Here is a 27948-nt window from a genome sequence, read left to right on the forward strand (position 1 = left end):
GGACCCTCCGGCCGGCCGGGTGCAGAGGGCTCGGGGCGGGCGGGCAGGTGGAGGAGCCGTCCGAGTTGCGCCCTGACGCTTGGGCGTGCAGCCCGCCTGTCGCGGCGCTGGTCGCCAGATGTGCGGCACCGCTGCTCCCGGTGGTCTTTGGTTAGAGCCCTTCCTGGCCGGGGAAGGAATGCGCTGCAGGAAGTAATCTTCATAAAAGTGACTTGAGGGATTACAGTGCAGCGGGTGACATTGATATACCGCCAGGTGCTTTAAAGCTGTCTTCACGAGCCCAAGGACTTCTGCCGCTTCCCACGCATCTGACTCCCTCCTCCCCCCGCCCSCAATATTACTTTCACTCCTATGCAAGCTGCCGGTTCGTTCCCAGTTGGACGGGACTGGAACCATTCCTTACAAAAAATCAAGAAATGCTGCGGTAATTCCTTGCAGCAAAGCTTTTGGCTGAGAGAAGGATGACCAGGCTTGTGGGGCAATCTTTTTCTTAACGCAAGAATGTGACGATGAAGTATTGTGTTATCCTAGGAATGGGCTTTTTTTTTTTCCTCCCCCTCTAAGAACTTTATGGTAAGTGACTTCAGAATAAATAGTTCAGTGTTGTTAATCTAAGATTTTACATCTCAGGTCTTATTGTTAATCAGATGAAGATTGTGCTTTGTTCTGAAATACACAATATTCTCCATTAAATTGACATTAAATCTAAAATTACTACTCTAACTGTACTTCTGTGAAGTGTGCACTCTACTTTGATAGTCAGTTTCCAAAGTACAACTTCCTCTTTCCCCCCCTTCTTCCATGTAATCCATTCACAAATCATGGCACCGAATAGTGGGTAGAGAACAAGGGATTGCTTTGTTTTTAGATGCTGTATGAAGTAATAAACACTTTCTGATGGAAAAGCAAAATTATCTTCAAAACTTCAAATAATTGCCTATAACTCAAGTGTTTTTCTGTAGACAAAAATAAATGGGAGGAATGCAAGCTTTTAATTGATAAAGCTAACGATGGGGAGCACAGTTAAATGGATCTGTAATGTGAATATGAACTGAGGATTATATCTGTATGGTAGTTTCTAAGGCTATTTTGATCTAAACAAAAGACTTTCCCTTTTATCATGGAAAAACCTTTTTCTTAAGCATACAGGCTACGTTTTCATACAGCCTTAACTGATTTTTATAATCAAGGCTCATACTTCTCAGATAAATGGAAATTTCGCAATGTTCAGTTGTGCCACTTTTCTTACTAAGCCTTCAAAAAGGGTGCTATGAGAGTTCAGTTCATAGCCTTAATTATGGTTGTAAAGATAATCTTCTGGTTTTGAGCAATATGTAAGCTAATGTGAAGTCCTCTTCCTGAGTCTTCAAAGAGAAGGCAGTGCTGTCTATGCTGCTGGATGTAACTTTGCTAGGTAGACAATAGATGAAGTTGACAAAACTCACTAGTTTTTCTGCAGGTCTCTGTGGGAAGCAGTTGAAATGTCAAGAATTATGCCAATGTCATGTTGCTGCATGCCAGAAATGGTGAAGGCAAATGCACTTAAGTTAATTGGTTGGAAAGAACCTAAAATGGTAGAAACTAAGGAAACATGGGGAAAAAAAACAGCATTTCKATTGCAGCAGTAATCTTGGTGAAAAGAGTAAAAATGTTGTTGCTCCTAAATACCATTCAGTAGCTAGAGTATTTCATAGTTAAAAGGATCTTACAAGTCTGAATCTAATGTGAGAAAAGAGCTTCTGTAGAAAGATTAGAAGCAGTGCTACAGTTACAAAAAAATGAAATCAAWCAAACAAACAAAAAAACCCCACCACTTCCTTAACTGCTTATGCAGGTAAACTGGACATTTTTTTTCAGGATAGCGGCCATAACCTTTGGTAGAACAGTTCCATAGTTTTGCCATTTTTTGGCTTCTTCAGTCAAACTTGTATGGGGCTTCTTGAATTGCCTTAAGGTGCATCTGTTGATATGCCATCTTTTCTCTATTATTCGTCTGTAATCGAGAGAGGGAGCTGCAGTGTATTTGAGAAAATGGGGAGCATTAGGCAAATCTGATATCCTTCTGAAAGGATAAACAGTGTTGCCTTTAGGGTATAGGTAGCTTTTTCCTTTACTTAAGAATCCAATTTTATGATATGGATGTAAGAAACAAAGGCGATATAGGGTGTGGAGAGAGGGAGGCTTGCTTTTCGGTTTCTGTATGTTCTTTGGATTGAATACCACCWTTGATTTTTAATATCCATTTCAAATTGTAAATTGTGCTCTGCTGATGGTTGGATTTAGTTTTGATCTGGGGAGGGGGGAGGTTGGAAAGCTAAGCTGTGACCCGTATTCTGTTTGTCATTTTTTGTCAGAAATGACCAGAATGTAATACAATAGTCCAGAACAGTGGAGAGCAAAAGCCACTCTAGCTCTATTACAATGCCTGCGGGGGAAGGGAGGTATTTTGTTGTCATTGTAGTGCCTTATAAGCTTGTGTCCTGTTTGTACTAGTTACTAGTACTACTGTTTTTCTTCTATGCTTAATACCTCTTTCATACAGTGTTGCTGCTTTGTCTAGATTTATTGCCTGTGTCTTTGTTACTTACTGTACTTGAGCTGGCCTTTGAAAAATGTGTGTGGTGGGGTGTTTGGTGTGTGTGGAGGGGGGGGTTGTTTTTTTGGCGACTGTCAGGCCAAGTGAGTTGATACATACAGTCAGTGAGTGCTAATTGTAAGCCATGCTCAGCTGTTAACATGGCTTCAGTGTCTAGCTTCGTTGTCGGGCCAGGAACTTGAAACTTAGATGGTGATGCTGTATTGAGATGGGCTGGTTTCGCATCTGCTATTTGGTTAAACTGTTGGCTAGTTTGGCAGTTGGGTGGACCAAAGGCACCGTAATTTCTGTGCTACGTGCATGCAAGTGCACAGTGAAAGCTTTCCATGAATGTTTAAGTGTGTTTTAACTCTTGTTGTCAAGATAGGTCATTCCTTTTTTCAAACATTGCCTTAAATGCCAGTGTGGCTGCTGATACAAGGCGATCAAAGATGTTGATGCTTGAATAGGGACTGGTGTACTTCTTATGTAACCATTTGTGTCTAGTGTACAGCTCCAGCATGCTGATAGGCAATTTAATTTGGTCACTGTTATCATACATGCACACATACATATAAACATATACATATAACCAGACAGTTGCACCCTGTCACACTCTGGTACTGATATTAAGCAAAACGTTAACCTGAGTTGCATCAATAGTGTCTTCAGTGAGTGCAGTTGAAATAGTAACATTCATTCTATTAAGTCCCATGTGTGACAAATGTATCTGATCATTAATCATTTTCAGCAACATTAGATCAAACTTTCATCTTTTTGAGAGAATTTTAAGAGCTTATCAATTACCAGATTTGAAAAATCACAGTTACTTTAAGCTAGAATGAGGAAACTGGTGTGTCTGAGCATGGGGCCCTCTGTCCCATTTTGCTTGTGTGGCTCTGTCCCGTTTTGCTTGTGTGATAGGCAGCACCAGTGTGATCTTGTCAGCTACACTGGATCCCTTACTACTAGCAGGAATGTGTTGTCCTCCTTTTCTACCAGCTCTTGGTACTGAGTAGCATAACAGCAGTCTCACGTGCATCATAAGGACACAGCTCTCGATTAATCAAGATCCTTGCTTCTTCCAAACTGACATTACCGATCTGTTCAAACCACCTGCTTTTTGACTGTCATCAGGATGACCACTGTTTATCATGCCTCACTGAGGTAGCATAACTGTGCTAATGGGAGGAACGGTTTATAGATGTGATAGCAACCTACTGCTACCATCACCTGTGATTAGCGGAGTCTACTGAATAGGAATGAACTGGTGGAAGTAAACATAATGCCAGTGTGTTTACTTGCATTTTGGAGATAGACAGGTTCCTCTATTAAGATAAATAAGGATTTTTATCTTGAGTACTGCCAGCAAGGCAGGTATTGCTTGATTCAAGTCACATTTGCTGGGTGGATTTTTTAGCTCTTGGGAACTTTTTTATTAATGTAAACTTATAATATCTAAAAATAAGATGTGGAAACTTCATTAAAATACCAAGTGTGACTCAAGTGAACACAGGAAGAAGGGTATGGAAATGATCAAATTCTGGAGATTGTGTAAATGAATTGATTTCTTTGGGGAAAAGTAAGGTTGTAGTTTCATATTGTACTTAGCAGATCTAATGATTGCCTTTTGAACTAGGAGTTCTCTGTCACCAGCTGTGCAGTCCTGCTTTTTTTTCCCTTTGTGCTTGCTCTAAGCACTCATGGTGAGTTGATTCAGTGAGATTGTCAGAATACTGTAGCATTTTAGTTCCCTGAGCCTGCCTGCTATCAGGTTACATATTGCAGTTTAGTTTCTTATTTTTGAGGAAGACTATGAACATTAGGAAGGAATGTAGAAAGTAACTGATTTTAGAGGTTGAAATCAGAGCACATGAAGAAACTGGAGCAACAGAAATGAGTGAAGAGGAAGTAAATGGCAGTAGATGAGAGTTACCTTAAACTGGGGTTTCTAATGGGGGAAATATTTTATATAAGAAGAATGATATTATGTTTATAAACACTTGATAATTTTGATTAAGAGCRCTCAGTCCACAGGCTGTTGTCTGATGTGACCCACCCAGGTAATTCATCTGGCCATTGTCTAGCTGTTAGTGACTCTTCTTGCTGAGCAAACTGACAGCAAATTGCATAAAAAATGTATTGTTCTCAAGTGATGGCAGCCACTATCATCTCCAAACTGCTGCCTTTGTGGAGCTCTCAGTCCATCACATAACCTTGCTGAAGGTGAGTGCGTAAGTGTGGATCTGTCTAGGAAACATTTCCCACCCATTTTCGCATTCTTCTCCTAACCACTTCCTTCTGTTTATAATACTTGACAACTTCCAGACCTTGGGAAAACATTTGGTTCCAATCCAATTTGAATATAATCACTTTGGATTGATCTTGAAATGTTGGCAATATCGTGATACTCATTTACAAACTTACTATGTTACATTCATTAACAAGCTTTTTGATTATAAGAAATGAGGAATAGCTTTTCAATCTGGAAAACTAGAAAAGATTATGCTCTTACTGATAATGAACAGTTGGATTATAATAGTTTATGATTTTTTTTAATAAGGTAGAGGCATATTACATTTGAATGATGAAAATGGCTGTACTCCAGTAACAGTGATAACTTTAGTAGGTTCTCAAGTAGGCTGATACCTCAAACTCCTTTCTGTAAGAAAGATAGCCTTAGCCTTTTTCAATCATAGCATAGTCTCCAAATCCGAGTTAGTAAAGCCTGTGTGTGCAAAAAAGGCAAGGTTAGGGAACTATTTATATTCTCAAAGAGTAGCCTAGCAGGCATCTTCTCTTTCTTAACACCCTTTATAATGAGGGAGGTGAGGCATCTTTTTTTTTGATGACATCTWCTGCTCTATAGCTCTATTGGAGCTATATGATACATGCCAAGAAACTCTCAGCACAGGCTAGTCTTTGGCTGTTTGGTGCTTTCTGGACCATAAGCCTTGAACACTTAGGGATTTGAACTGCTTTTCCATGCTCAGCTACTTTGAGATGTGCTATTTTGAAGCCAAGTAAACTTTTATAGAAGGCCAGTAAGGTGTTCTCAGCATGGAAAAGCTGTGAAACCAACTATGCTGGACTTTATTGCAGTTTTCTAGGAAATTGCAGAAGTAAATATTAGAGACTTCATGGAAGGAGGACGATCTGGAAGAACAACATTGGGTAAAAAGTTGATGGCATAGCAGAAACAGTACTCTTCATGAACAAGGAGACTTCGAATTTGGTCAGGCTAGACTGAGGCTAGTAAAAGGTGGAATTGCCCTTGTTAACTTTTAAAATATAACTCATACAAGAATCAAAATACTACTTCATTTCTAGAAGCTGTATTGGTTTTTTACCTTTTTGCTGTCAGTGGGCACTATCTCTTTACTTMCTTGCACAACTTCTAATTGGATTGAAAACTTCATCAGACGTCATGTGGATGCAGTGATGGTGATATGCGTGACAGGCAGGAAGAGATAGTGTTTGTAAAACATGTAGGATAGGTTTAAATGAGATTATTCATACAGCTTTCTTTTGGAAAACATAGGAGATGAGGCAGAATACTTGTAAAATGTTGCCCCATTTATTAATTAGTGGATAGTGGAATCAAACTTGAAAAGGAGAATGTATGGGAATGTTCTGTGAAGGCTAGGCTGGATTGAACTGACTAGTTTGTAATACTCTGAGGTTTGGGGGGAGTTTTTGTTTTTAAAGTCTTAGACAAATGCTCTAGCTAGTCAAGTGTTACTGAGTGAATGCTATGGTGAAAATGCTTGAACTGACTTTTTTGGCAAATATCCTACTATTTGAGCAGCTTAATATGTTCTGTTTTTAATTTGAAATTTGATTTGATTACATAGGGTCAGGTTGGTTTATGAAGGTTACCTTTTGCTTTCTATCATAATACTCTCTGTTGTTCCTGGTTTTGGCAAACTGTAATCCTAATACTCCATCTTTCAAATCCCAGTCTCTCTCTCTCAATGCCTTTGCTGTTCCACTCTGTTCTGATTCAGTTGGATATTTCCTCCTTAATGTTTGTCTGTGCACGTGCTGCTGAAAGCTTGCTCCTTAGTTCTTGAAAATTCTGTTCTTGCAGCCCCTTTGAGGTACATTTGTACTGACCTTTATGGCCAAACCTGAGGGCTTCTTGCAACTTCACAGAGCCATTAAAGCGGCTGCTTTTGGATCCTGTGGAGCTTGCACCCTGTAGCAGTGCACATACTTTTTTTAATCCTTTACCAAAACTTTCTTCTCCAAGTATTAAGTATAAGCAATTTGATAAGACTGTTAGGAAAGTGAAGTTAGGAGAAGTAAGCAGTGGGACCATTGCTGTAATCTGTGCTTTTCATCTACAGTAGATCTGTAATGTATCTAACAGATGGACTTGATTTCTGGCCCTATAGCTGAGCAGAGCTTGTGACTTTTCTCTGAGTTGTTGCTGGGAATCAAGCTGAAGCATTTTAATGTAGGTAGCCTGTAGGCCTGGACTTGAGAAGTACCAGGGGAATTGACCCTAATACTGTACTATACCTGATAGAAGTTGAAGCAGCCCAAGCAATGAATCCAAGGACATAGAAGCTGATCTATTTTGCTTGTATTTGTGTTTCTCAGCTTACTGGGTAAAAGCTCCTTTGACATAGGAAGAGTTAAGTGCTCTTGCAAATAAAATTCTTGCTATTCAAGTGAGGCCATATCCCTGTGCTTTAGAAAGAGTAACAGCCTACTTTAAACAAGGAATAACTAAGCATTAGTATACTGAGTACTTTAAGAGCAGGAAATAGTATTTAAAATGTATCTAAGATGGGATACTTGATCGTATGCTACTTTTTAAACAGCTTGCCTAATGGAATCACTGGATATGTGAACTTTAGTGAGAATTACTTCTGGGTATTACAACACTCATCATACTGCTTTCTACAAGCAATTGATTTGCATGGGTTAATTAAGATTGTTAGTTGAAGAGCGTGTTGGGGTTGTGCTTAGCTGATAATCAYAGAGTGGTTGGGGTTGGAAGGGGACTCTGGGGATCATCTGGTCAAACTCTCTGCTTGAGCAGAGTTACTTAGAGTGGGATTCCCAGGACTGTGCCCAGACTGCTTTTGAATATCTCCAAGGCAGGAGACTTCAGTSTCTCTGGGCAACCTGTTTTTGTGTGCAGCTACCCTCACAGTGAAGTGGATTTTTTTGTGCGTGTTCAGGTGGAATTTCCTTTGTTTCAGTTTGTGCCTGTTGCCTCTTGTCCTGTCACTGAGCATCTCTGAGAAGAGTCTTGCCCCATCTTCTTGACACTCTTACATCAGATATTTACGCACATTAATAAGATACACATCAGTAATCTGTGGAAATACAGTTGCAAAACACTTTCAAAACTTTCTTCACCTAAAATAAAAAATCTTGGCAAACTGCAGTTGATGATGTGAATTTGATGTGTTCATTTTGGGATTTGTTCTTAATGTGATGTCTCTTCAAGACTGGTTTACAGAGTATTCTGTGCATTTGTTTTAAAAAGCTTGCTTACTACATGCCTTTTGTTCATGGGCACAGTCTACCCTGTTTGAATGGCAAATGGATTTTGTAAAAAGGAGATATAGGATGTTACTGTAATTTAAAACTGGTACAGTACACATGGTTGGTCAGCCTGTTTAGTGATAACTTTGCTTTTATTCTCCCCCCCCAGCTTTTTTTTTTTTATGGTTCTGTGGTGGCACACAAAGGTGATTTTAGTTAATTCTGATCTTCCCAATAGATGTTTAGTTTAAGGAAACCTGGATGTGGAAAGCACCTCTTTGAGGATACAGCTGACCAGGAAGASTACATGTTGGATACCATACTTGTGTGCTGTGCCCAAAGGATTTGAAAATAGGCAATGTATTTTCTTGATGCAGAAGCAAAACAGAACAAAACAAGTCTACTTATTTTGTTTAGAGTTTTGAAAAAGAAACTTTTGTCTGCACGTTTTAAATCTTTTAAATTTAGTTTTGGGTATTAGTGGCCTTTAAAATGTCTTCAATTTTTTTTATTAGCAATAGCAGAAATGTTGCAAACTTTTTTTAATTCAGAAAGTCATTAAAAGAAAATTGGAGCTTTTGCATTATATTGATGTTAACAGTGGAAGTTAATGGGTAGCTTGCTTTACTGTAGATCAAAAATCGTTAAAGTCAATGCAGTTTTTGAACTTTCCAAGAAGCTGTGTAATGCTACTGTGCTGACTACTGTATCTTATACAGGTGACTAGAATGATTTATCTAAAGTCAAATGTCTGAAATAACATTTGAAAAACTACTGCATATGTCTGACAATTCATTTTACTCTGTAATGGTTTTAATCTTTTATTTGCCAAATAGAAAATGGATTTTGACACTGAAAAGACTACATTAAACATTTGCAACAGTGTCTTAATTTGACATCTCGGGTCACTCACATTTTACTGCTGGTAATGATGTATTTTTTTCTTCTGTGGCTAAACATGTTCAGACACCAAAGTGCGTTTGTGTGGGTTTTTTYCTTTAATTTTATAATTAGCTGCTTCTTTACCAGCCCTTCTCACCCAAGGTAAAGCATAATCTTTATGTCAGGACGACTGGACAACGTGTTTTGTGTCAAATGCATAATGCTTGTAACAGTTGCATCACTGAATTTGTATTCTAGCTTTTGCTTTAGTCAGTGTTCTTCAGAGTGCCGTTTCCTTTACGTTTCGGTCATACTGTAGTAACTTCAGCACGATAATTTTACCTATATGCACGGTTTTGCTTTGTGATAGTATGCTTTGTACAGTGCCATCTGCTGTCATTTTTCAGGGATATCTTCAAGAAGCAGCAGCCAAGGGCAGCTTTAAATGTTACTTGAATGGTACTTTTACCTAAGATACTAAGCAGTGTTATGTCTACTTCAGTATCTGTTACGCTGTGCTGGAGTACCTGTGGATATCACTTGCATGTCAAAGTGTCGGAAAGTGTGTGGAAAATGATTCCAAAGATTCCTAGTAATCTGCCCTAATAGGATGGCAGCTCAGAGTGTTTTGAGTGGAACCTGACTCTGAATATCTACAATGTGATGAAGTGCTGYTAGGCTTGTCTGTACCAGTATAAAGTGGCCCTGTCTGCATCTGATCCAGTGGGGCAGCTCTCCCGAAGTTCCTGTCATCTGCTGGACATTTCCTTGGATAACTTTCAGACATGTTAACAAGTTGAAACAACRCAAAAATCTGGTAAGTGCAGGTGTCAAGGCATGCAGCTGGGTGCAGCGAGAGGGAAACTCTCCTTTTTCCAGTGACAGTGAGCTGTTACATTGGCATGCCCTGTACCCTAATTTGTTCTTGAATACCCATTAGGTCTGTGACCAACAGGTGAGGCTATTAGTTATTCAGAGGTAAACATATCAATGGTTCCTGCCAAAGCTCTTCTTCTCTTTTGTAACTATTTAAATGTTTTACCAGAAATAACTTTGTCATTGTTTAATGACTATATGGGATGCCAGGAGTCTAGAGCCAAATCTCTTTTCAGAGTCAGAAAGGCTAACTCTAGTTTTCTAATTTAGGTGGGAGAGTTGACAGGGTTGGAAGGTCCAGAACAGGCAGATCTAATTCATCTCTGGAGAGGTAGGGAAGAGAAGATTTAGGATAATGGCCTAAGAACTTTCCCTTGTCAACCTCTGCTAGTATTTTTCCAACAGCTCTCATATCCCCTTGTACACCACTCCCTCTTCTTCCCTCCATGAATTGCAATTGATCCACTTGCTTTAGTATCCCCCTTTTCCTGTTTCCTTTCATAGGCAAACGGACGTTCAGTTTACTTTAAAATGAGTGCGGGTGGGCCAGAAGAGAAAAGCATGGCACCCCAAGTCCATGGTTGTTGTTTACTAAAGTAGCTTTAGAAGTTAAACTCAGCCCTTCTGCTGTTCATTAGCAGACATAGAAGGCTATAGCTACCAAAAAGTAGGCTGAAGTAGCTAGCTGGTCAAGGAGCCAATCTATCCTGGAAAGGACATGCTTCTGGACTTGTGATACAAGAGGCAATGGTGCATGCAGTCCATGAATATTTCTGTACAGCATGTGGCAAAAAGGTTGGGCATCACAGCTTCAAGGCATATGCATATAAACCTACTTCACTTAACAGCCTCATCCAATACCACCCCCAAATACTCAAAAAAAAAAAAAAAAAAAAAAAAAAGTTTGCTAAATGTCTGAAGGGACAGGAGAGCACAGTGAAATAGTCTGAAGTAGTTTGAAGTCTATAATATGGATAATATAGACACTAAGAATTATGAAATCCCATCCTGTAGAGATGATAAACATACAACTCTTATTTCACATTGTGCATGGCAGAAGCTTAATATTAATTAGAAGTACTGTTTCTCTTAAATACTGAACGCTAGTCACTGCAGTACACTTAATCTGTAGTGTTTTCATGAGCATACCTAATAAAAAACAAGTAATGTTATTACATTTTTATGAAGCTTATACTTAGTCTTTGAAGATATGTAACCATTAGGTGAAGTTCTTAACAAGCTGAATTAAATTAAATGAAAATATGCATTTCTTCTGATTTAGACTTACTTAAAACTGTGAAAGATATGAAATACATGTAGTGGAGAACTGATTTTAAGTTCTGTTTACTCATTTCTGGGAACAAATCAGCCACGAAAAGTGGATCAAGAATGCAGAATATAGTTTAAAAGGTAAACTCTTTATCTGTGTGTTGTAGGGGAGGATGAAGACCTCCCCCCTCCTTTTTTGTCACCTGTTTTCCTGGTCTTTGCTTACCTTATTGGTAAGCTCCTATGCTGTTTGCCTTCACTGTGGGAATATGCAGTCACTTTGGAAGCAGCTGGGACTGTTACTGCCCTCAGCTGGAAGCTACCATCCCTYCTGCTGGGCTGTATTAGTAGATAATGTGAGTACTCCTAATTTGTTTCAGTGAAAAATCAGGTGAAATAGCTTAAATCATCTTTAGAGTGATATACTCTTTAGTTGTAAGTCAAGATAATTTAGCTGATCTTTGCACTGAAGCAGATTAGGAGCATGCCTGTGCTCCTTTTARCTGGCAAAGCTCAGCCGAAGGGTAACTACTGTGACTCAGTTTGGGAGAGTATATAAATCGGTGCCAGCCATTGTAAAGCTGTGCATCTTTCCCCCCATACCCCTCTCTTTCTTTCCCTCCTYCTCCTTTTGCAGTTTGGGCTGCATTCTTGTCTTTTTGTTTTCAGCTTTGTTTAATTAGAACCTAATTCGATTTATTTCTAGGCTTCCCCTAAGCCTGGGAATATTGGCTTGTTTCATCTGCAGACAGCTAAATACACATCTATCTAGATACATGCTTACCCACAGCTGAAAATTGCCTAGATCCCTGCTGTAATCTGACAAATGCAATATTTACGTCTATTATATCTATTAGATTACTGAAGGGTTAAGCAGAATTTCTGAGCAGACATTTGTAAACTTGGGTCATTAAACTGACCTCAGTCACTGGGTAGATATTGTTCAAGTTAGGTAGACTGTCTGATTCTGCTCTGCTGATGCTTTGTATTATCCACACCAAAACATTAGTTTTTATTTTTACAGCAGCCATTGTAATAAAAAGTCARTAAGTTAATATTGCAACAGATGGTGCCAAACAGGTGCACTGTGAGAGGTCCAACTTCTTCAACTAAATATAATCTACTTTCAGAAAGGACAATTGAAAGGAAGCATGCACACAGAGAATTGAGATAATYAGAGCTGCTTGCAAGAGGAAGAATAACAGATGTTTTAAAGGATTTAATAAAGAAAATATTTAAGGAATACACTATTAGGTGAAATGTTACCTTATTTTAACTTGCTAAACTGATGTATACTGCTGATGCACAACTAAAGCACTTTAAATATTGTTTTATTTTTGTGAGGTAACAAAAAAAACCCACTATGTTGACATAACTGCTTGTTGGGCATGCAGTATCATGAAAAACAGTATGAGGAAATGTTTTTTACAGACTGGATTAATATCTGTTCTCTAATTGTGGCTGGAACTCCTTTTCTGATGGTACAAGGGTGTTCAAGTAGTACACAGGTAGCATAGCCTGCTGATTATTTTGTACCATGCCATGTGTTTTACAGGGTAGGAAGGACCTGTCAAGTCACCTTTGATCAGGCTTTGGCTTAATGGGAAGTGGTTGTAGGCTTTGTTGTTCAACTGTATTTCAGTGTAACTAGCACTTACCTGGTTGCCACTGTGCTCTGGTACATAAATGAAATATTTTGTTTATGAAATAGATGTGATGACTAGCAGATATTCCCAAACAGCTAAAATGTAATTAAAATAACTACAATGAATAAGAACTGTCTTTTATTTTACTTTACATTTCAGACTCTTGCAAAAATTGGTATTCTTTTCTGAATGCATATAGTATCTTGCCACAGGAATGCATGCAGTACGTTTGAGATCTGTGTAGTAAGAGTCTGCTATAGTTGTGTAGGTGTTACAGGTTGCTTCATTCTGTAGTAGAAGACCATAAAGATAGGCTTGGGAGCTACCCATTCTCTGTTTCCAGTCACTTCTTCTGAGGGAATCATGTCCAGCCCACTGATTTCTAGTTTCATATTCTGCAAGGAAAGGATATTGTAGCATTCAGAATACMTTATTTGACTGTCTCTGAATTTTGCTTTGCTGACCAGATACTCATTTACCAGCCTTTAACTTTGAAATTCCTGAAGGTAAGTTGTCTTTATGCTATTAAGCAGCATGAATCTGCCTCATTTGTAAGAAACATCCTTAACATAGCCTTTTGTTTAGTACAAAGCCTTCTAAGTTGTGAAGTGCAAGGTTAATGCTCCACAGAGTAGCACAACACCACTGTGGGGGGGGGGGAGGGGGAATCCAGCGTCACACTGTAGTATTTTGAGTTTATGGTATTTAGTACTGCACCAAGCAGGGAGGTGATGCCTCTCAAGAAGCTGATGCTATCAGAAGATACAGAACAAATGTGGCCACCAGTATTGATGTCAGTCACAGTGTACWATCTGCAATGAAGTATATATAAAATGGAGGAGAAAATAAGCATTTAGGTTTTCCCTTGGGGAATTTTGAATAATTCTTTTTGCATCTTACCATTGAAACCTTTTAACTGTTAAAGAAAAAATTGCATCATAACTTTCTTATTAGGTCTAAAATGTTGTTACATGTAATGAATGCTCATCTTCACTAGCTAAGTATGATTTTTAGTATGGATAAAGCTMAGTGTTTTTTTGTTAATTTTCTTTGAGAGGAATAGTTCAAAAAGGACAGAAGAAAGGTCATGAAAAAGCTTTATGAGCAGCAGTGGAAGTATCTGAAACTGCAGGCCACAGTGATGATGTGAAGAGTATCCTGGCTTCAGATTCGATGTGTCATGTGTAAAGTACAAGCTGTGGTTGTGGAATGCTTTAAAAAGCTTGCGACTGCTTAGCAAAATAGTGATGATGGCCTGTGCTCTCTGAAGAAATTGCAGTGCATATGTATTCCCCGTGGAATTTTGTCATTAACATATCGGAAATATGCAGCTCTTGATTTCAGCACTTGGATCTTATTTCAGGAAGTCAAAATACCATGCCAAGAAGTGGTAGTGGGAGTGCTGTAATCCTTTTTAAACACATTGATAGATCTGTTGGGACAGTGGGAACCAGTCTGATATTTTTCAGGATTTCCACTGAGCAGATGTTATATCTGGAAAATATAGCTGTTCTTCTGGTTGTACCTCCAGCTTTTTTTTTTTTTTTTTTTTTTTTTTTTCCGATCTAAGCTTTTCCCTCTTCCTCCTCATCAGAGATTGTGGTAATTGTGTTACAAATGGGAGGAGCCCAGTTGCTGAGCTGGATTCCAGGAATGCAAACTGCTAATACTGACACTGAACTTTCATCCTACCTGAACTTAGGGGGTCTGTGTCACTGCCGAAGTTCTTGCCATCTCATTAATTCAGAATGCTAATTATCTTTTGAATAACAAAAGAGGGCTTCACCACATTTTTTGTCTATTTTTGATACTGCTTCCAATTGTGTTAYCAAACATGGGACTGCTAGGTGGCAGTTAACTTTCAAGGTGTATATTTTTCTTTTCAAATGGCTCTGCTTTCAAGAAAACATAAAGATCAGTCGGATCTCTCAGTGCAGGGGTCTCTTGAGCGCTTTCATGTATTGATTCAGGCTTATCTGAGAATACAAGGAATAATTACATATCTGTATCTTTACAGTAAAATCACAAAGACTATATCACCACAAATTCTGTATTTAACTCCCCAAAACAACAGAATAAGCAATGTTAAACTCTACTTCAGCYAGAGCTGTTCTTTTTTTTCCTGGCAGATTTGGCTTAGTAATTGTCTTTCTACAGTACTTACTGAAGCTGACTGATAAACATCATCTGTGCCAGACTGGTAGAAGTTAATGTGTTCATGACTTCTGGTTATTTGTCGGTTGATGATATGAAGTTTCAGCTGAGTGTGCAAAGTGATAGTATCTTCCCCAGCAGGACTGTGCTAAGAATGTATCTAGAGAAATATCAGAAAAAAGATCTGTGGTCATGTAAATATCTGATATATACATATAATATGTGTATGCRTGCACATGTTTGTGTGTGTGTGTATATATATRTGTGTGTGCACACAAAATACTGTGTGTATGTGCGTATGTAGGTGTGTGTGTGTATGTATATGTATATTCTACTGGGGGCAATACATGCAGTGTTTCTTATGTTTCTATTAGATTTAAGGCCTAATAGAAACAATCAGTTCATCAGTTGTATGTTAGAAGAAAGGAACATCAGTTTTTCTGAAATCAAATTCCCTGGCTGCTCTTTTGCTCAAGTGAATCAAGGACAACCCTCCATCTCGTTGGTTCTTACAGGTGTAGAACCCAGTGTACATTTTCTCCACTTTTACTGTGAAGTCTGTAGTGTTTGGGGAGGAAGACGGTGGCTCTTTAACTGTCACTTTTGCCTACAGGTATTGCTGGTACAAAATTCTCATCTTAATTAGTTGAAACTGGCTTACCTGTCCATATATGCTTTTTGAAGGTTGTAAACTAAACACAAGTAAGCATCTTCATGATGAGAAGTAATGCCACAGTGCATTAAATTCATTATATGATTTATGGAGTACTGTGCTTCCATTTTAAAAACACATGCAAAACTCGTGTTGTGATAATTGCAAATTCATAGGTACAGACTTCAGAATAAGATTTTCAGGATGATGAGCTCATACAATATATACACAAGCAGGTGTTTTAAATTTGATACGGAATACTGTRTATACAATGTAAATGTTCATTCAGTGAAAGTTAATGAACTCTCTCATTAAATTTTTCTATTTAAGTGTTGCATTGAATACATTTTTTTCCTTTGGATGCAAACAGTGTGTTGAATTTGGAGTCAATCTGTGACGGTGCATCTTTTTGAAGAATCTAGACTTCCCATCTCTAATTAGATGCTATCTGTATTGCATAATTGATTCTGTAATCTACACTTGCATAAAAAAGTGTTTCCTAGAATTGCACAGATAGCTTGTAATGTTCAGAGTTAGTTTACACCATGTCATTTTTCTGAGTCTGCAGATGTGAAAGTTTTGTGCCTCTGCAGCTGAAGACTTTTAGTTCACAGAAGCCTTTATAAATGCAGTCTTAGGAAACTTTCAGCATATTCTGCTAGTAAGGAGATTATATATTCTCAGATAGCTAGGTATGAAATGCCTAGATAAGAAGTCTACATGAACAGGTAATTTTAGCATAAAACTGGTAAGATTTAAGCAGTCATCAGCTTCTCACAAGAAGCAACTCTCTGATCTTGCATCTTGTTGTAAGGGAAGAGTCAAATGAATCCCATAACAGTTAGTGTAACTTGCTTTAAATGTTGTTAAGATCTAGGTGAAGTAACTGCCTGTGTCCCCCCTCTGTTTTCTTACTTTCTTAGTAAGGTGAATTTTACTTAAAATGTTTATATGAAATAGAATTTYTGTCAAGAAAGTGCTAAACTTAGGAATGTCAAAGACAAGACGTCTCCTTATAAATACAGCAGTAATTGTTGCCGTGAAGTGTTGCAGAATTCTATAGCTTCTGGGTATAGCATAGTGAGTAGCATTAAGCAATCATCGAAAAAACTGTTCACAGGGTGAAATAAAATCAAACCTAAGCATGAGCAGATARCTGAGGTTAATTGGTATCTCCCCAAATGCCACAAAATGAATGACACCATGCATAGGGCATCATGGTTGCAATCATTGGAGCATCCCCAGAAAGGTTCAAAGTACAATACTAGGCTGTAACTTGGTGGTCAGGACTCTGAATTCTGAAACATGCCACAGCTGAGATTCGTTTGAAGACTCCTTTAAACCGCAGCCCAGAGGAGGAGGAGACAGTTCAAACTACATACTCTGTTAGACTCTGATCTTATGCCTAGTTATAGGTATTGTAACACTGCTTCTGGAAATACAATAGCACTATACTATTAACACAGTGTGAAAAGCACCAAGAGAGTGMAAGTGTTCTGTAATTATTGTTTGCAGTACTTTACTGGTAGCAGCTGGCCAAAAGGAGAACATTGGGGAGRTTCAGGCCTGTTCCTAAAGCAGTAGAGTGCTGAGAGGTGGATAAAGTAGTATTAGAGCATGATATTGGTATGCGGTTGTTGCCTATTGCTGCTACTTTGTCGATTCCTAAAGCTGGCCCTGATCTGTCACATAGGGAGAATCCTGCTGCGTTATGTTTGCATGGATTCATTTTTTTTCAGGATTCCTGGTGGGAGGAGGGTGAGCACTCTTTTACTTGAACTGAAAGTAAGATGCTGTAATTAAGTCTCAATTTTTCTCAAGGTTTGGTCAGAAGGCCATTTCTTATTCTCACCTGTAGTTCTTCTCACAGTGAAAAATTAATTTACTTAGAGTATTTCTAACAATATCTACTATAAAGGCATGCTCAGCTGTCTCTGCAGGCTTTTAATTTCCAGCAAAAATATCAGCGCCTTTTTAAAAGGAGGGAGTTAATACTTTTGGATAGATAAAAGTCTATATTGGGAGGGAAGATTAAATTTTGCCATCTTAGGTGTTAAAAGTAAAAATGCTGTTATGTTGTGTTTCAGTTTTGAGTGGTAATTCATTCTTATAAAGTCGTCTTATTAAAGACTTAATGTGCTGTTGCCAAAGCAGGAAACAGTTGTTCACATCCCTCTGAAGTCAGTTATGAAGCTTTACTGGTTTGAAACATGAGGAGAATGTCAATATGTACTCTTCTTGCCTACTTCATTTGTTTAACTAATCTTTTAATGCTGTGAAAGTAAACATTAGCCATAACTTTTAGGCCTCTATGAATTTGAGTCAAGATTTAAAAATTTAAAACTAATCTCTGTCGGTAAATATATTATCCTGTTTCCTTTTTAATGTTATGGGTTAACACCATTGACTGGTTTTTCAGTGCATTTATTTCAAGTCATGTCCATGACAGCCTAGATTGTTTCTTGTGGAACACACAACTCTGGCTTTGTCTCATGCGGTGCTGCAGATTCRGCACTAAACGCGTTAACAAGAAACCTTGCTATAGCAAGATAAGAGACTAATTTTACAGGTACAGCATTTCACAGATCATTGTAGTTGACAGTTCAGGACTGGAGAATTAATTAATATTTGGAAATCTAGTCAAATGGGAATATTTGCAGGCTTATTGGAAACAAATGCCACATTACTGTTTGATGCAAAGGCTTCTAGGTCAGAACAACGGATGTTTGTGTGAATTTCCTTATATAAACATGACTAATTACTTCTGAAAGTTCAGTTTTGTCAGTTAATGTATCCCATATAACTGCTTATTTACCATAAAGGAGAGCTTTCCTGAAAATACTGCGCACTCGCTCTTTTTTGATATCCCTTGACTGGTACTGTGATTGGTTCAAGTTTACCGACATCTGGACCTGAATTTCAGTTCTTTTTGTTCCTTCATGGTGTAGRCAAAGAAGTCTGCTAACGACCTCTGTGTGGTTGTGCTGCAGGTGTTATTCCTGTTTCTCTGACTGAACAGGAACATGATGGGTCTTGCAGGCTTGAGTAACGTTAGCTTTATTCTACTTAAATTAGTTTAAGGTAAAGCAGTGGTATTTTGGGGATGTTAGATGTCTAAAGAATTTAATGTGGCTTTTAAATTTATGTCAGAAGTGATGCATATTGCTGATATAAATGGATACTTTCAGAACCAGACCAAACAAAAAATAAACAAGCTCTTAGTCTTGTATGCTGACTTTATTTAGAAGTCTTTGATGTTGGTTTGCTCATTTCATCTGCTGTCTATTATGGTATTTCGTTTAGTTATGGGACTTCTACTTAATTTAATCCTTTACTAATGCTTTCACTGCTGAATTTCTTGTTAACAGATACTCCAATTGAAATTTGGTTAGGAGGGTTAGTTTTAAGAGTATTGCTTGTGTTAGACCTGGAGCTTAGTTTTAGAAAAGCATGGGTAAAGTTTTTTTCTCCCCCCCCCCCCCCCCAAAAAAAAATGTAATATCAATACCTGTAGCCTTATTAGTCTGGTTTTTGAATGATTATGAAAAAACAGTTGCGATTTGGGGTAATGTGCACTGCAGTTCTTCTCACGGCAGTCTGATCCCCAACTTAAAGAGCGATGAGACTTCGTATGAGGTAGACTTTTTCCATTTGAAGTAGAGAAAATTGATGATCTGCCAGAAAAGTGAAAGAGCAATAACTTGGTGGCAATCATACGTGCCTTTTTAAGGGTAAATAGGCAGTATGGAAGACTGGCTTTTGTCCTCCAAGGAGCGCTCTGTGGAGAGTCTTTACCAGCTTGGAAGGTGAAACTGCTATGTAGATTCTGTTCTTTATTAAAAGAAGGGAATATGTCAAGGCCATTAGATTGATACTGTGTGAACAAACAGACTGATTCCATTTCATATTACTGCATTACTTCATCTTTCACTGTTACATGGAACAGAGCAGCAGAGGATGCACTAGGTGACATACCGTGCTTCAGAATGGAAGTCTTGCACTAATTCTTCTATGACCCTAATTGTGCTTAAATGGTATTCTGGATGTAGTAAATAATTGACTAACAGATTACACTTGAAAACTAAATTTCAAAGGGAATTAGAAAATAAATGGGATGTTTGTTAGTGATAGCAGCATTTTAAAGTTGACCAAAAATGGCTGTCATTTTGTCAGTGTATGTGAACTGATTGTAGAGCTAAAGGAAATACAGTGATTAGTAACTGCATGGGAGAATCAGAGCTTGGTAATTTACTTTAAAACTCTTTAGAGTAGACCACTTTGTTTATTTACTGAATGAGATGTTGATGTTTAATTACTTTCCAGATCTTAGAAAACAGAGCATGTCTGAAATCTATATGGTGTTTTTTGTTTTTTAAATTCCCCCCCCCTTTTTTTCTTCTCTCTAGGTTTAACTATAGATCAACACATCATCTTGCATCCCACGGGTTTTATGAATTTTTAAATTGGTTTGATGAAAGAGCATGGTATCCGCTGGGAAGAATAGTAGGTGGAACTGTAAGTATTATAATAATTACTTTAAGATGACATTGCAGTAATTTTATTGAAGTTCAAATACAACTTTGACATGGGTAAAAGGAGAATCTTAATGGAATAAGCTTTTCATTGTCAATTGCTGCAGAGGGAATAGCAAGATGTTTTTTTAATTTCCAGCTGCAGAAACTAAGTAAGTCGACATGCTTTCATCCTTACCCAACAGCATACTGTGAACAAGAAGTACAAAACAGCGTGATACCTTCTTACATATCAACTTCTAATAGTAATAAATAGGGATATTTTGACTCCTCTAATTGCAGTTTTCTTGTGTGGAAAAAATATCATTACACAATGATACCTTAAGAGATTTAGACAGCTATTTTCCAATGGATTTTTTTTGCCTTTTTTTTCACTTTGCATGCAAGTTTTAATCCCATAGTGTATTTTTAGTGGACATTTTTCTGTGTATGGAAAATATTGTTAGGATTTCACTGGGAAAAAGACCTTTTGAAGTTAAATTATTCCTGTTGATGTGTCACAAAACAGGAAGAGTGTAAGAAAYGATTATCAAATCAGAATATGAATATATTTCATTAGTAGGATAACTTTAGTAACATTAACTAACACAATCACATTTGACATTGAAAGTGCATTAAAACTTACATTAATTGTGGGAAATACCATTTAAGTGCATTTACAAAGCCTTTTGTAATAACTAGATGACCATTTGTTTTAGTATCTTAGAGGTATCTGTGAGACCCTTTTTATGTAACTTTTTTCCATACCTATCTTATCTGAAGTAAAAGCCTTACAAAATAAAATGAAATTTGTGGTTGTATACCTTATTTTGGAAGTCTTAGGGCAATTAAGTTTTTGTAGTTTATCTTGAAAATCAACTGTCAAGGATCTATGCAAAAGAATATCCCATCATCTCTGTGTTCACTTAATGAAAAAAATGTTTTAATTCTGGAGTGAAACTAAGGCAGCTGAAGTCCATATTAATTTTTCTAATGCATATTGTTTTTTCTAATGTTGATAAATGTGGGAGAGTAAAATTAACTATTAAGAATGTTTTAACGTTCTCCAGTATTCTCTGATAAATTCAGTAGATTTGTAGAAGTCTGCGCTTTCCTGGAGGATACCTTAGTTCATTTTTAGAGTCAACATTTTAGCATTTTAAAAAAAAAGCTTGATATACATTTTCTCCTACGAGCACAGAAATAGAACTGCATGGTGCATTTTAGAGAAAAATGAGCAAGGCTGGGAAATGGTTTTTTTTCTTTTTCTTTTTTTTCCACAAAAAGAATTCTCTTGCAAACTTTAGCAACGGATTGCATACCTTAACCACAAATTCATCTCATTATATGACAGATGTCAGGCAAGATAGGATATTATTTTTGTGCTGCTTATTTATTTAGAAAAAGGATTGTTGCCCAAATGCTAGCAATTGAATAAACTTTGAACACTAGAAGTTCTTAAAGTTGTTGACAAAAAGTGATTAAAGCAATACTAAAATAACTTCGTTAACTTTGTCTGATCATTGTTGATATCTACTTAAGAAATGACTTTATTTCACTGCAAATTACATGTAAATAAATTTACCTCAATCATTTTCTGCACTAATCTGAGTGTATCTATTCTCCTTTCAGGTGTACCCAGGGCTGATGGTGACAGCAGGCCTTATACATTGGATTTTAAATATGCTTAACGTGACAGTCCATATAAGAGATGTATGTGTGTTCCTAGCGCCAGTTTTTAGCGGCCTTACAGCTATTTCTACTTTCCTGCTCACCAGAGAACTGTGGAACCAGGGAGCAGGACTTTTGGCTGCCTGTTTTATTGCCATAGTTCCAGGTTACATATCTCGATCAGTAGCAGGATCATTTGACAATGAAGGCATAGCTATTTTTGCACTGCAGTTCACATACTATTTATGGGTAAGTATTTGATAAGTCTTCCRCTTTGTGAGGGATTTTTGGTTCCTCTTCCAACCAAATAACTGATTTTTCTTAGGATCCAAATTGAATCYTTACATTTTCTTCCTCCCTGTCATCTTTTTCTCCCTCTCATCTCTCTTCCTCTTGGCTTGGGATCAGGCAAGTACTGAGAAGTCACGTGATCRGAACCACTTCATAATAATGCTCTTTAGTTTGTAATGTAAAACTATTATTCAATTGTACAGTATCCTCTAATAATATGGGATTTTTTTTTCTATTTTAATCTTGACTTAGAATTAACTGCAATTCCAGATTCATGCTGTGTTTGATGACGATAATAGAATCAACCGATCATTGTTACTTGGTAATACCTAAGACATGATAGTGCTTAGCTGTTCTTACGGAAGTCATTTAACGAGAGTGCATAGTGCAATAATATTTGCGTAAGTTTTGTAGAATTATGTATGGATCAGGTGTATTTTATAGATGACTTGAAATGAAGCTGTAAAGTTAGTTTTTCATTCCTGTTTTTGCACATCACAGTTTCCACTGTCAGTTTTGGGCAAAATCATATTTCTGGCCCAGTTTATGGATYCCACTAAACTTTTAGTTATATATGAATGCTGTCATTAACCTTAAGTGAATTTTCCAAAATTACAGGATAGCTCTTAATGTCTATAATAGTAGAGTTGGGACTGACACTAGCCAGAGGAAGTCCASACTTAAAATCATAATGTGGTAATCGTAATACATTCGACAAAGTAGCACAGAGGTATTGCAGCTACTTTTCTGCCTCGGATGATGAAGCAGACAGTTGCATTGCATCCTGCCTTCTCATTAACTRGAGATGGGTATAAGCAACATGTCATATGTCAACTGAATTGCACTTGCAGTTTGGTTTTATGGGCATCAGAAGTGTATGAGTTCTTTTGACAGCTGTAAAAATGATTTAACATAATTTAGTTCTTCTGTCTTGGAGCGAAATTTTGTAGTGTTGTCCAGTATTTGTTTGTCACTCATAAATAACTGATTATTTTTAAAGGTCAAGTCAGTGAAAACTGGGTCAGTCTTTTGGACAATCTGCTGCTGTCTATCCTACTTTTACATGGTAAGCTTTTTATATGTATTATAGCTATGTGAGCAAGACTGACCTATTTCGTATGTCGCTAAAGCACAGCAGATATGAGATATTAATCTTTTGGGGCCATAATGTGAACTTGTTTATTTTATTAGCAAATATTTATTTATATCTTCTTAATCATATTTACTTTGAAACTTAAGTATTTAAATTTAAGCACACATAACTRCAACAATATTAAAAAATATTGTTTAAATATAATAGCTTTACTTGCAAGTCTTCCATTATGAATAGAAACTGATTCAATGGAATTTATTCGGTCCAGGTGAATGAAGGTGGCATTTTGATATTGTTGTTTACATTATTATTATTGAAACATAATATTATTAATAWTTTTTATATATGCAGCTGTATTTTTATAACTGAGAGCTACTTTCGGGGGTATAATCAAGCAATAGAATCAATCAGAACTAATGAATGAATTCAATTACTTATGCAGGAAGTCAGATTAAGTTATCATAAATTCCCTTTTCATTTTTCAGTCTGTGGAAAGGGAGGCTATTGCAGAGCTCTCCTTACAAGCTAACAGACACAAAACTAGTAGTAAAGTTGGGGAGATACTACAAGTAGTAGAATTAGAGGGAAATTGGGCTTTTTCCCTCCCATATCTTCTGAAACCTTAGATTTGAAGAATTTTCCAATCCGAATGAAACAGAGACCTTTATTTTCCCTAATTCATGAACATTTTTTTGTGYGTGTGTGGTCACGTGAACAATCAGGAGGAAAAATAGCCTCAAAATGAGTAATGGCAGGACAGTCAGGATAATTGCTTGGTATTAAGATCAAGATATTAAATACTGCTTTTCTACAACGAGKTAAGCAGATTTGCAAGAAAAAAGAACTTTTGAGTTGTTTTGCATGACTTAATTTTAAAATACAAGACTAATTCAGAGGTTGTCTGGATGCTGCCTAGAGTCCTCTAGCTTTTACGTTCAGTTTTTGGTTGTGTGGGATTTYTTTTTCCTTCTGTTCTAACAGCAAATATTAGCACTTTGTGCAAGTCACAAGAGGGCAACTATCTCCTGTTAAGAGTACATTTATTTCCTCCCCTCATTTCTCTTCCTTTTCTTCTGCAAAGTCATTAAATAAACAGCCACTTCAACATAGTATTGCCCTTTATATTACGTTACAGTGAAGAGATCCTGTATGTGCAGTACAGATATCAATGCAGTACAAAATCAGACAGACAAGATTTTGAGTTGTTATGTTTATATTTCTTATATGTTAGGCTGATCTGAGGGCACCCTCTGAAAGGGGTGGTGGTTTGTCGTATAATGTATTTGCTTTTGTGGTAGAATGTTGTTAATGTGCCCTTCTAGGCATTTTGCTTGGGTGAAGTTGTAGGACAGAATGGAATTGTATTCACCATTATGTAGTACCAATTTGTTTTCCTCTGGAATCTTTGCATCTTTGCGTTTTCAGATGAGAATTAAATAAATCTCAATTTTGAGATGGTAAGAGTCATTCCTCACTGGGAAAATTGGGGGAACAGCTCTTCGAAAGAGGAATGGATATTGCATAGACTGATAAAAAAAAATCTTTGATATCTAAATCTTCTTGAAATACATGTCTAACTCACTGATGTGGTAATTTGACTCACAACATTGCATCCAAATGGAGCTTTTTTTTTTTTTCTCCCTTACATTCATGGTATTTTTAGCATTTATTTGAGTTAAGTCAATTTGGCTTGGGATAGCTTTTCATTTATGAGGACAGTTGAAAATAAATGTAAACCCATACACTGAGTCAGCCCTCACAGGAGTAAAAGCATTTTTCCACTGCTGTCTTTTTTTCCAGTCTATGAGGAAGCCTCCACTGTGTTTGCAAAGCTTAGAAATGAATCTTCAGTTCTTTTCTTTAAGTGCATAGATTTGGTTTAATCTTTGTATAATTAAAGAATAGATATTAATTGAAAATGCAGGTCTTTAGTCTGTATGAACTCTCGACTTCCTGCATCATTCAAACCTCTCCCTAAATATGACAATGTCCTATTTGCCCTTTTGTTCTCATCCTATTGTCTTATTTATCTTTACTGCATTTTGTCTTGATAAATAAAATTGCTTGTCTATACTGTTGTACTTCATTGTAGTGATTTGGCATTAGAATCATGATAAGCTACAATGATCTAGAAAATTTTCTAGAACTGGTAATTTTCTTTTCTGTGCGTTTCAGGTTGTCTAAATCAGTTTACCCCAGCTTTTTAAGCACTGAGCTTTTTTTAGGAGTAATACAAAAAAATAGTACCTTGTTTTGTCCTTATTTTCAAGTTTGCTTTAAAAAGCTGCAAGTCATTTGGGGKTTTTTTTTGAATGCCAGGGTTTTAAAAATACATGTATGAATCTAAGCCTAAAAGTGTGATTAAAATAAACACATTTGTTAGTGCATTCCAAAAATGAAGAACTAGGCTAGGCATGGCACATATGGGAGAAGTCTAGACTTAAATTTAACAAGTGAATATGTGTTAAAATATGGACTGCCATGTCAACATTGGCCCTTCTAAATGCATTAAAAATTTAGATAACACATTGTGCTGGTAGCTCATTAAATCTTTATCTAAACTCACAATAAGTGATATATTGATAACACATATTTCAGTGTGAAGTAAATCGTACCAATACTTCAGGTGCTGCTGTTACTGCTGGTCCACAATATCCACAGTATTTCTGTACACCAAACTCCAGCACTGAGCCCCGTTTCCCTGTGTTTCTTTTCCACTGCTTTTGTTTCCTTCTGTGCACTGCAACCTGCCTTGGCTGCTCTGCCCCAGCGGTTCTGCTGCCGGAGGTATATCTTGCTCCCTTTCTCCTCCCTCTTGCTAGAGATACTGTTCCCTGTCCTGCCTAGAAAGCACAAAGTGTAGTGCTAAATTTGTGTATTGTAGGAAAATCTTGGATCCCAGATGGGAGTCCTGCTGCTACCTTGTGCTGCAGCCTCCACCATGGGAAAGTCCCARGCAACACGTTCTTGTTTGCCAGTGTGACCAGGATGAGAGAAAGGGAAAGTGTAAGAAAGATAGCTTTGAAAATCCACYGGCCTATTTCAAAGAATTTAATATTTTGGTAACACCGTGTGTATTGATTTTTTTTTTTCTTTTTAATCTTTTTTTGGTAACGAATGTTGAGGAAGATTACAGTGGTATTACTAGTATTTTTCACAGTTTATCTAGATGGGGTTTATGTTTTCTTGTTAGACTATCAACATGTATAAATCTAGTATTGGCTRTCCTAAGAATTTACAGGTATTTTTAGATCATATTTAAATGATCTGATAACCTATTACATTTCCTGTAGGTCTCTGCATGGGGTGGTTATGTTTTTATCATCAACCTTATTCCACTGCACGTGTTTGTTCTGTTGCTGATGCAGAGATACAGCAGGAGGGTCTACATTGGTAAGTGTTCTCCTTGAAATATGTTATTCACTGAACAGTCATTGTCAAATGCTAAATCATGATATACAAAAATAATTATACCTATGTTTTGCATTAGGTAGGAATGAAGTAATTCCGTATCAGGTTACATTTTATTAGTTTGACCACAGATGATAGTTGATTATTCTCTACAACATGAAAATAGGGAGATAAAAATTGTTCACATTTCTAAAACCTCAGGGTTATACTTGTTAATTCATTTTCTCTTCTTTTTAGTGCACTGAGGTAAAAAGGAAATTACTAGATGGTTTGATATTTGTAGAAGCCTTTCAATATACTTATAAAATAGTTAAGTATATAATAATGCTTCATCTTCCTGCCTTTTGCCAGTATGTGAAATAATTGCTATTTTTAAAAAGATGTGCAGGGAAAATTGCACAAGCATTATAGCATATTGTGACATGTGAGAAAAGGCATAAGAAGTTTTAAACACTGTAATTGTGTTTACATAATCAGGACTAAAAGCAGCTTAAGAGTCTGTCCAATCCACATAAACCCTAAGGATTTTATTGGGTTACTGGAACAGTCTTCCTTCCAGTTTCAGGAAGATGTGAATGGTAATCTTAAGACAGTAACTTTAATTGATTTRCCTGACATTTGAATACTCTGTCAACAGTTTACATAGACTTTACAAGTTAAATCAGTTGGCCATGGGGTGGGTGTGGGTGTATAAAATAACAAGCAATTTTGACATTCAAATATTTAGAAGTTAGAACATTTTTGGCTACCTTACAACAGATAGTTTGAGAACATCATATGGGTTAAATGTAAAATCTGTTTTATATTAGTAAATATATGTTTTAGGCTTTTTTTTATTATTATTTAAAGCTTTTTTTTTCCAGTGCCTGCCATAGAAATTACAATTTTTACACATCTGCTTAAACAATTATGCACTATAATATTTACTCAAGTTCATTATGGGAATTTTTCGTTTTTATTAACTGTGTGTATATGTATATATAAATATATATATATATTGCTTCTTAGTTACGTATTTATGTAACTCAGAAACTGGAACTCTTTAAGTGCTGACCCTCTAATTTTTAATGATAATATTCATTACGTTCTTCATAACAAAAGGGGGGAGTAATTCATCTTGTTTTGCATTTCGAATTAGTATATTGAGCATTTTCCAATGTTTGAGTGAAGCATAAGAAGCAAGAGAAGCTAAAATCCATTATAAAATCCTAAAGGCACATAGTAACTAGGAATAAAAAAGAATAAGAATTMTTGCTTTTTCAGTTTTCAGCCTAATGAACTAGGCTTTGAAATTCTCTGGGGAAAATAATGTTGCTAGTTCAWTAAAAATTAAAGGTTTTGGTACATATTTGTTTTGTAAATAGCTACAATATTTTGAGATGTTACTGTCCCTCATCTGTGAGGGAGCTGCAGTG

General features: G+C 36.9%; 1 protein-coding gene across 1 annotated transcript in view; it reads left to right on the plus strand.

The window, feature by feature from the left end:
• The first annotated feature begins 19300 nt into the window (after positions 1-19300).
• The window catches only part of STT3B (STT3 oligosaccharyltransferase complex catalytic subunit B), a 31278-nt gene continuing 22630 nt past the window's right edge, over positions 19301-27948 (plus strand). The window contains exons 1-5 of the mRNA XM_085311741.1: positions 19301-19362; positions 19963-20071; positions 21700-21987; positions 23030-23095; positions 26416-26515. Coding sequence (XP_085167867.1) covers positions 19301-19362; positions 19963-20071; positions 21700-21987; positions 23030-23095; positions 26416-26515 — 625 coding nt within the window. The remainder of the gene's footprint in view (positions 19363-19962; positions 20072-21699; positions 21988-23029; positions 23096-26415; positions 26516-27948) is intronic.

The sequence above is a fragment of the Rhea americana genome, unplaced genomic scaffold (genome assembly GCF_003343005.1).
Source record: "Rhea americana isolate MKP2758 unplaced genomic scaffold, rheAme1 scaffold_35, whole genome shotgun sequence".
Taxonomy (NCBI): Eukaryota; Metazoa; Chordata; class Aves; order Rheiformes; family Rheidae; genus Rhea; species Rhea americana.